Source organism: Sitophilus oryzae, unplaced genomic scaffold (genome assembly GCF_002938485.1).
Source record: "Sitophilus oryzae breed Bouriz unplaced genomic scaffold, Soryzae_2.0 scaffold_496_pilon_pilon, whole genome shotgun sequence".
Classification (NCBI taxonomy): domain Eukaryota; kingdom Metazoa; phylum Arthropoda; class Insecta; order Coleoptera; family Curculionidae; genus Sitophilus; species Sitophilus oryzae.
The window spans coordinates 797,795-809,170 of record NW_022147080.1 but is presented as its reverse complement, the minus strand read 5'-3'; the positions used below and the strand labels follow the sequence as shown (position 1 = coordinate 809,170).

The 11,376-nt window shown below is 34.5% G+C and overlaps 1 protein-coding gene across 1 annotated transcript; it reads right to left on the bottom strand.

Annotated features, from left to right (window-relative positions):
• Positions 1-5,998: 5,998 nt before the first annotated feature.
• On the bottom strand, positions 5,999-6,604 carry LOC115886769. Its single transcript, XM_030906053.1, has one exon. The coding sequence runs from the start codon at positions 6,602-6,604 to the stop codon at positions 5,999-6,001; it is 606 nt and encodes a 201-aa protein (XP_030761913.1).
• Positions 6,605-11,376: the final 4,772 nt, after the last annotated feature.

The following is an 11,376-nucleotide window of genomic DNA, read 5'->3' as shown; positions in this document are numbered from 1 at the left end:
CCTCTTCCTAGAGTTATTTGTACGGTGTGTTTATCTTTTTTTTAGAATGGGACGAACTGTAAATAATTTTTAGGCTACTAGTTTTATACATATCTGTATACAGAGTGACCCAGGCCTCCAAAAAAGCTTTTTACCTATTACGTTTTTGGTTTGTGATTTTTATTTCAATTTTTTACATAAGATGTGCATTTTAATTATTATTATTATTTTTTTTTTCCATTGTAACGCACATATTCAAAATATTTTTGTCAATATACAGGGTGATTCAAACCGCAATAAATATGCTTAATACAGTTCATAAAGATTGAGACATTTAACTAAAATTTGATTGTCTGATGAAGCCACCTTTAAAAGTAATGGGTTTGTAAATAAACGTAATATTCATTATTATGCGACAGAAATCCCATACTGTAGCACACAGATTTGATACTTTTAATGATAAATGCCTTCTATTGAGAGACTAAAAGTAATTGATATATACAAGATATTATTCATAATAAGTATTATTCATAATACAAGAAGACCGAAAGTCAAATCTTGTCTTATATTTTCAAAAAAAAACACAATTTTCTCATTAAATATTGATTTTAGGTATAGGAAGTTATTAATAATACAAGATTAAACAACTGTTACATTTTACAAGATTACTGTTATTACAAGATCATCTTCTTAAGTCAAAAAAAGTCAAAAGGACAAGTTATTCTAAAAAAGGACTGTCCTTTTCAAAAAAGGACATGTGCCAACCCTAGGTAATTCTAGAATGGAAATTTAACGGCAAATCTACAACTTTAGTTTGAAAATATGTTCCGGCCACCTATGTTTACAAAAATGTCTAAAATGTGCTTTACCATTGCCTCCATATTCTGAAAAAAAAATTGAAAGAAAAGTCACCAACCACAAACCTAATATAGAACTGTTTCAGAAACTTGAGTCACCCTGTAAATATTCAAAAGTAACTGAAAGTTTATATAGAAGTAACTGAAAGTTTAAATTGAAAATCGACGTTGGGGCGATTTTCGAAAACTACTTACTAACGTTTCAACATAAGTATATATGGGATATTAATTATATTATTATATTAGACCTTATAGCAAAACTCATCTGACGAAAAAGTGTTAACGTAGTATATTAATATGGAGTAAAAATTTTACTAATTACTTTACTTTTACTTTACTAATTAAATTCCTTCCAAAAAACGATACGCCACTGGCCATTAGAACAATCCAAATGCGCCTAGTTGCCGGGGTCGGAAATTTTAGACTTCTCTGTCTCTTCCGTCCTTGTTTGACACATTGGAATGTTTGATACACTTCCAACGAGTATTTATGAATGAGATGTTCGGTCTATGTTTATAATGTCTTTGCATGTACCCTTATCCCAACAGAAAAAATATCACTTAAAATGAAAAATACGCTATAATAATAATTTACTATGGAATAAAATTAATTTAAGCTTGAACCATTAAAACTTATAGATGGAATAAAAATAATAACTAAAATATGTTTTTCTATAAACACCCATATACCATCACGCTATAGGCCCATGTACAAATTTGCCGAAAAAATAGGTTTATTACCATAAAAACACACAGAGACCTTAAAATACGGACCTACCTGAGTTTACAGTTATTATCCACATACTCCGTTAAACAGGCACTTAACACACGAAAATCACTCTTCGATATCACACTTTTAAGCCCTTTTCACTAAACACACTCAAAATACACAGAAAATTTCTTGATTCCAAAACCGTTAGAAGTTAGAAATGAACTAAAAAGCGACCAAATGTATACGACCGGCGATTAAATTGGTTTTCTATACACGGAAGTTACCGATAAGACCGCTAACACGCTTTTACACAAACAGAAATATGTATATTTATAGATACAGGGTGTTAATGAAAACAAAAATACAAATTTTAATATTTATTTAAAGTATGCAATACATTTACTTTTTGATATTTTGGCGCAGGTACTAAATACTATTATAGCAGATGATATAAACGTCATAATTATATACAAAAATAGAACTATATATGAAATCACTGTAGGTTCTTCCTTATCCTTTTACACGTCTGATTTTTCATAGTTGAACTATCGTTAAAATTGATGGGTAGCATCTGCCAATCAGATTGATCTCCAACACTTCTATTTGAAAAGATTACCCTTATTTTATATTTTATGTTCGTCTTATTCCTAGTCTCTTCTTCCGATAATGGACGTTTGAAAACTTCCACCGATCCGTTATTGCTATATTCCAATCTCTGCCAAGCTTCTGGCCATTTACACTTCGTTGTAGTATCATTGTTTTTTAAACATACGAAAGCTTCAATAACATCTTTCGGTTTATTTATATAGAATGTATTTTGCACTATAACGGCAAATATAATAAAAGCTGAACTTAACGCCGCCATGTCTGGATACTGAATGACTGTTTAGCTATGTTGACGGAGAGAATATAAACAATCTCGGCATCTTGCTTGAGAAGGGGGAGGACCGTCAATATGAGTCACTTGATCAGGTCTGTTTCAATCAGGTCTGTTTCAATCAGGTCTGTTTCAATCGGGCCTGTGTTAGTGTTGCGTTAGCGTTGCGTTGGCGTTGCGTTAGAGTTGCGTTAGCGTTGCGTTGGCGTTGCGTTCGTGTTGCGTTAGCGTTGCGTTCGTGTTGCGTTAGCGTTGCGTTCGTGTTGCGTTCGTGTTGCGTTACACATGCGCAAAAGTCGGTGCTAAAGAATGTAGACATAGTGATGAAGAAAGAACAATTAGCGGTACGTGGGTTATTGACGAAGTGGTGAAGGCGTTGGAAAAAGGATATATAATACTAGACATTCAAGAAATATGGAAATATAAGGTAACCCAATATAATCCGGAGACGAAAGAAGGGGGTTTGTTCAACGGGTACATTAGTAAGTTTCTGAAAATCAAACAGGAATCGTCAGGCTGGCCATCATACTGTACAACACCCGAATCCAAAGATCAATACGTACGTGAATACCTGGAAAAGGAAGGCGTTACGCTAAACCCGGAAAAGGTTTCTGTAAATCCTGGTCTTAGGCAGCTTGGAAAAGCTGTCATCACATCGTTTTGGGGCAAGATTAGGGCAGAGGGAAAACCAGGGAAAGACGTCTATTGTCAACAGACCAGAAGTCTTGTTTTCCATGTTATCTAACCCTGCAACAGATGTCAACTCCATAGTGCCTGTGAACGACGATACCCTGCTGGTAAACTGGGTATTCAAGGATGAAGCGTACGATGTTTTACCAACAGTAAATGTATGTTTGGCAGCCTACACAACAGCCCAGGCCCGGCTGAAATTATACAGTTACCTTGAAAAGTCGGGGATAACGCTATTTACACAGACACAGATAGCGTTATTTACCTATCGAAGGCAGGACAAGAAGAAGATATCCCACTTGGAAATTTCCTCGGTGAAATGACCGATGAGTTGGAGGGGTATGGTGAGGGTAGCTACATTGATGAGTTTGTATCGGGAGGACCTAAGAATTACGCGTATAAGGTATATTCTCCTAAATCCGGGGAGTATTCCATAACGTGTAAGGTTAAAGGTCTCTCCCTAAACTACAACGCCTCTCAAACCATCAATTTTGAAACCATCAAATCCATGGTTTTTAGCAGAAGAGCCCGAACCTATCCCCATAATATACAGGCAGATACGGAGAACTGGGGATCACAAGGTTATAACCACACAGCAGACAAAGCTCTACAGGCCGCTGTCAACAAAACGGAAATTCGACGAGGAAGGTGGTTCATTACCGTTTGGTTTTAAAAAGTTAGACATTGAGAAAAACTGTATTTAGTTCATACTTTTTAGTTATAATATGTTTAGTTTTGTATATATAGTGTTTTTGTAGTTATAATAATTGTTATTAACACCCATCTATATTGGGAACCTATTTTATATTTGTATTAACACACGTTTAACGTATTTGTATGTTTACTATACAGTCTGTACTTATATAAACCTATATTAGATTTCAGTTAAGTTCTAATTGTTTTATCATTAAATATGTAGGATTTAAATCTTATACAGACTATGTAGAAAATTATGTTTTTTATATTTTATTTGTACTAACACACATTATATACTTTTGTTATATTTTTATACAGGATGTATAGAAAATAATGTTACTTTTAACGTATTTGTATGTTTACTATACAAACTGTACTCATACGTATATTAGATTTAGGTTCTTTAGTTAGACGTTGTAGATAAACATTATCATTTTATACTGTCACGTATATTTTTATACATAGTGTATAGAAAATAATGTTACATAAACACGAATGTTATTAGGATAATTTCTGGCGCATCCGCCACAACAGCAAAATACTTTTATCTGTCTTAACAGTTCTCTAGAGAGAGAGAGAGACGGCACAGATAAACATTAACACTTATGTTATAAAGATACACTGTAATGTTTGTACTAATACGTTTGTTATATTCATCAATAAAGAATTATTAAACAAACCTTTTTTTTCTTTATATCCTACAACCATTTAAATAGCTGCATTCAAATTTAGTAATTTTTTCCTATCATAAATAATCATTTTTATTATATATTTATTTTACACATGTACTGAAAAACATTTTTCAATCTTTTATATTGTACAAGACTGATTTTATAAAAAAAAATATTTAGAGTATTTATTCTAAATAAAACAATTTTTCATTTCACTGTGTATTTATTTTTCCACATTTCTCTCATCTAGTAAATTATAAAAAATAGGTAAACAATATTCAATAATCTTCCCAATCAATACTAATTCCTATCTTGAATTATCTCAGCACTTTCACTTCTTCTTCAAAAGCATAAGTAAAAAAAAAACAAGATATTAATAGATTTAAATTTATTGAGTTAAAATGTTTATAATATAATCATATAATATATGAGCATTATTTACAGTACAAGAACATATTTCTAGTCTATGATAATTACAATTATTACTGTATGATTGTTCTAATTTCGGTACAGGTCCAGAAGTAAATTCCAAGTTCACTATACGGGGTGGATCAAGATTCATTTCGTTGTATGTGCACAGCAGAAATTCCTTTTTAATAGATCCTTTAACGAAAACCATATCGACACCTTCCAATTCCTCCTGTATTATGTCATACATCGCCTTATAGGGTAAATACCCTGAATTATAAGGGATTCCATGAACATTGTGAAATATATAATTTATCGTCTTCTTATGGTGTATCGGCAGATGGTTGTAACAAATCTTCGGTTTAAACGTATAGGTTTTCATTTCTTTTCCATCGTATATGGATAATTCTTAACCTCAAATTCGGGGATGGGAAATCCTTGTACGTCTATAACAACGAACTTCATCGTATCAATGTCTTGCAGCAACTGATTAAATTAGCGTTCTAACATGTCCTGATAAAGGTAAATATTCCATGACTCGATCGTATATGATGATACAAAATGCTCGGGTGTTTTCGGGGAAATTTTCCGAACTCTCAAATTCTAGCTTTACATCTATCACATTACTTTTCAGAGCCTCGTTTTGTTTTGAACAATCAATTACAAATAGGGCTCGACTGGCAAAAAGCAGTAAAATCTAGCAAAGGTTCGCTATTGATCTTTCCCAAATACGATTTTGAAAATCCGTATACATGGAATAGGCTTTAGTAAACTGTCTGGTTTGAAATTTAAATCTAGGGATTCATATGGGTAGGCCTCGGAATTTAGATAAAGCTTGACATCTGTAATTTTCAAATTATCGAAATATGTGCCATCAGCTTTATAGTTATCTTTTCGATCTTCTTGGAAGAATACAACAACATATCTCGCTCGTTCAGATGCTGCCTTCACTGTCCATACATCTTTTTCTCGCTTGTCGTAGAGCAGGTAGTTCATGAATTTCCCATTTCCTAAATCCAATAAATACCGGTTTGTCCTGGAAATCGCTTCAAACAATTTTAATTTCACAGAATCGTTCGGGTAGATATGTTTTACTCTTAACTCGATATTCAAAATGGTGATGTCTGCTTTCTTGTTTCCCTCTGAATTAACATAACAGTTATCATCTTTTTGGCACGTACAAGCTTTAATTTCTGCGTTCCCATAATAATAGCGCTAGTATAATCGGAGAAGACGTTCAATAGGAAATTCAACGGTATTAGGAGACTGAAATTATCCGTTTCTGGCTCATATGATTTCACAGTACCGTTCGGCCAATTCCATCCCGCCACATCAAGGGCAGTACTTTCATTTTGATTGAGACACAAAAGACTTTTAACGGTACTTATAAGCCCTGGATCTCGTACTTTATCGATTAATTTTCCATTCAATTCATACGTTATCGATTCAAATAGAAATGCTCCAACGTTATTTGTCAGGGAACATTTTCCTGTTTTCACAACTGTCGATACTTCTTCCAGAAATTTGGCCTCAATGTATAATTCACCCTGGCTAATATCCATAAACACATCCTGTTGATTAATAACAATTTCTATCTCATCGCTGTTCTTAAATGATTTGGTGAACGGGTGATACGTATGCCATTCTTCTCGAGCAATGGATTCATCTACGTTGACCGGTTGGAATATTTGTAGTTTTTCTGATACGGAGTCCATATTTGCTGATAATATGGTGAAGCTGAGTATACTCTTAGACGTGAGCGTCTGCTTCGGGCGTACAAGTACTAACTGATTGATTGCTCTGTGATCTGGTATTTAAATAGTAAGGTTTAAAAGTTAAACCCATTCTTTTAAGCTCCAAACGTATAACAATGTCTTCACCTCTAAAGTTGACCGGTCTTGATTCCTGATCTAATATATCCAATGTAATGTTATCAATAAAATTTCTATTTACTGAAGGTAGATTAGATTCCTGGGTTCGATAATTATACTATAGCCAGGATCTACGCTAGGACTAAACTCGTACAGTGTATGAGATGGATTATTAATGTAATACGATCCAGATATGATATTGCACTCGATACGTATTGTTACCACAGGAAAAATTTCCACAGGTATATCTGATTTGTGCAATTTGTTGGCAGCTAAAACTTGCGGTGAAAATCCTAATATTTTTCCAATACTATCTTCAGGTTGAAAATCTATATCGTAGATACACTTTATTTCACACTTTAGTGTATTATTATTAGGGTGTAACTTTATAACGGTTTTACTCTTAGAACTTAGCTCTTTTTGCAAATACTCTTCAATGTCGGTAATCTCGTAAGATCCTGTTGGAATTTCAATTATTTGCTTTATACCGTCTACAGAATAATGAAACTTATTTCGACCTGGTTCGATATTCGGTATTGAATTCCAGGTACTGAGAGAATATCAGAGCTAGAGAATAACTGTATCTAGAATCGAGTTCTATTGGAGGATTAATGTCCACGCTTAAACAGCTAGAACGACCTTTCAGTGTGAATGTCTGAGACATGACTGAGCGTGAAATTTAAAACACATGTTCTTTTATAACTATTTATTATTATAGAGAAAGGACAATGCAAGATGACCACAATTATAAGTATTATATGTTTGATACTGGTCGTAATTATAATATATTTTACATTTCTTGAAATATCGAACAATTTCTTTTGGTGGGTTTAAATTTCCAAAACTATCAAAATACACAACTTTATCCCTTGTTTTTCTATATGCTACCCAATGAGTTCCATCTCCTTCAATCTCGTCCAAATTTACAACACCGCACTCGTTCGTTCTAGGTGTTTGTGGTAGAGCATTTCGCATAAATACTCCTCTGAAGTTGACAATTTTTAATTTCTTTACATATTTCTGTATATCTAGGTTAGACAAAGGTCGATTGGGTAGCTTTATTGGTAGTTTTTTGGCAATTGCTTCTGAAGAAATAATCCATATCCTGTCTTGTGTTTGGCAAGGTATAATCCGCTTCCTCTTTTACCCAACGCAATGGCTTCCATGGTTTCGTTATGTCGTTGAGATTCCTTTAATTTATCTCTTGCCGCTCGGCTATCTTGAACAGCTTTAGCGACAGAAGCAGCGCCTCCGGTAAGAGCTCCCAAAGCACTTAGGCCTGCGAAGAGCGGAATAAGAGGTAAAATTCCTCCGACTTTAGGTACTGGGATAACTCTAGGTACTTTAACTTTTCTTCTACCACCAGCTTGTTTAACACTCATGCGAGCTGCTCTCAGTGCTAGTTTAATATTATCCTTGAGGGTGCCATTACCATAATGTTTAATATGTCTCTTCACTTTATTAACAATAAAAGATTTGAAGGGTTTTCGTTTAACACCCATACCAAGCTTTCGTTTTGTTTTCATTGCGTTTGTAACAAGCCACGCAGCACTTTTTTCTCCGATATTAGAATCCAAAGCTTTAACTCTTTCCCACGCTTTTTCCTCCAACACTTTATCGGCTTGATGTCGTCGATTCAAATCCTTTTCTTTCGAGTATGCGATATCGTGCTCCTTACACGCTCGATCTAATTCGTTTATGCCTGGATCTCCTCTAGCTAATCGTTTAGCAAGCTTTGTTCCCGGACCACAATACTGGTAACCAGGTAAATGAAGTTCAAATGGTAATTTATTGATAGCCCTATTTAAGAGACCTTTACCCTTTGACGTTCTCATTACAACTGAAGACGTGATCGAATAAACATCGTATATATGTGAAAAAAAAAATGAGAAAAGTTAAACAGAAAATCGATATTGATGTTTGTAATTTCGATATCGCACAGGGTGATGCTAGAAATCGACATAGCGATCTATTACCAAATACTATAAGGGCTATAATCTGTGGCCCCAGTAATTCAGGAAAAACGAATGTGATGTTAAGTCTTTTAACAGATCCAAACGGACTTCGGTTTGAGAACGTGTATGTTTACTCAAAGTCTCTCTTTCAAGACAAATACACATTTTTGCAACAGGTTTTGGATCGTATTAAAGGTGTTAATTACTACGGATACAGCGATAACGATAGTGTATTGGATCCCGTAAACGCCAAACCCGACTCTGTCTTCATATTCGATGATGTAGCTTGTGAGAAACAAGATAAAATTAGAAATTATTTTTGCATGGGTCGTCACAATGCAATCGACTCGTTTTACCTCTGTCAGACCTATTCAAAGATCCCTAAACAATTGGTTCGAGATAATGCTAATATGTTGATACTTTTCAAGCAAGATGATACTAATCTTAGGCATGTGTATGATGATCACGTAAATACAGACATGTCGATAAACATGTTTAAGGATATATGTTCTGAATGTTGGAAAGACAAATATGGATTTCTTGTTATTGTTAAAGACTGTGATATTCACAAAGGCGTTACCGAAGCAGATTTAATACCTATATAATACCATAAACATAGTTTAATGGTTAGTATGTAAGAGTCCTTGATCGAGGATACACCTAGTATCAAACGATCCGATTGTAACAGACCTGATTGAAACAGACCTGATTGAAACAGACCCGATTGGAACAGACCTGATTGAAACAGACCTGATTGAAACAGACCCGATTGGAACAGACCTGATTGAAACAGACCTGATTGAAACAGACCCGATTGTAACAGACCTGATTGAAACAGACCCGATTGTAACAGACCTGATTGAACGGACCTGATTGAACGGACCTGATTGAACGGACCTGATTGAAACAGATCGGGTTCGAAATGCCTAAAATATTAACAAAAGATGAGCGAGAAGTTCAGAGAAAGATTATAAATGCTGCTAGACATATACGAAAAAAACATCTAGCCTTGAAATTAGAACGTGATGAGGGAGATGAAACTCTAAATAGAATATTGGGACCTATAACTATACCCTTAAATAAACTCGCAGACAGAAGACAATAAAGAACAAGGAAGAGGAAATTGTAAAGATGGGAAAGATAACACCACCATCATCGATAAAGAAACAGCCGAAACCTGAACGCAGTTCTCAAAAAGTATGTTGAATTCCAGCCGACTGAAATGATTGCGGAGAAGTCTGGAAACAGTGATAATGATGATGATGATAATGTTTTTATGGAAGTACAATCACTACAAGCATTTAAAGATGCTAACGAAGATCTTCAAAAATCAATTCTAGAACAAACTGAAGTGTACAAGGAGCTACTTGGGTCAGTATCCAAAATAGCACATGAATTTATCGATAAGTACTTTATAGATTCCGATGAAATAGATCATACGTATGGTTTACAACATAATGCACCAACTGAAACTTGGAAAATGGGGACGGAAAAAGTGGATTTTCTTCAAAATGGTGATATACGAGTAGGTGATTCTATTTACAAAGGAAATCGTGGTTTATATGAATTGTTATTTCTAAAGAAACCTATGCACTTTACTGAAAACGATAGAGTTCAATTTCAGAAAATATTGAAGCAAACCAACGTTCACAAAAGAGATTTTAGTCCATTGGGACAATTGAGAGGTAGTAAATCTGTGAAATATAGGGATTTCGTTAAACCAATGATTACAGCTGCATCTTCGGCTTCGCTTGAAGGTTCAAGACTTAGGCATTCATCAGCCAGCAATATAGCACAGAAAATCCCTAAAACCAGATCGCAAACTAAATCTGGATCCGCACTACTTGAGTATAATGAAAAACCTAAAGAATATATTTATTATGATGACGTCAACGAGTTGGTGGATAGATTAAGTAAACTGGATGCCTCTCAAACAGCAGGAAACGGAAACCATACGAATGAAATAATGAGTATTCTTGAAGAATTGTTAGAACTAGGTGTAGTTGAACCTATAAATAAAGTGTTATACTAGATATTTGAGCATTATTATTTCAACCATGAACAAGTTCGGATGGTCTTTATCTTCCAAGCGAAGGTTAGTACACCCTCAACCTGAATTTTCCCACACACCTGAAGGAGATTATGATTTTGAAAATCGAAAAATAACTAATGTTGAAGACCCTACAGAAGAGAGCGATGTATCGACTAAACGATATACTGATGAGCTAGCAGGGAAAGTCCGCGAAGAGATAAAATTTCAAGCTCGTTCTATGGAAACAATAAACGCATTTAACAGTGTTCTTGCCGAAAGATTAGAAGCGTTAGAGATAGACTTACAGGAGACGTTTTCAAAAATTTCAACACGTCTAACGGATATGGATAAGAAATTTGGAACTTTAGAGGATGAGATAGTCAAGAAACTGCATATAGATCTTGATATCTGGAAAGTGCGATAAAGAATTATACAGATACGGTGATTGAAAAAATCCAATAAGGCTAAACGTCTAGAACTGGATAGTATCAATTCTAAACTATCAAACATTGAGCATGATATACAGAACATTGATACGGATATAGCAGCACAATATCAGAGAGTGCTTGATTCGTTTAAGACAATAACAAACCAGAAAATAGACGATTTATCAAACGATTTGGGTGATG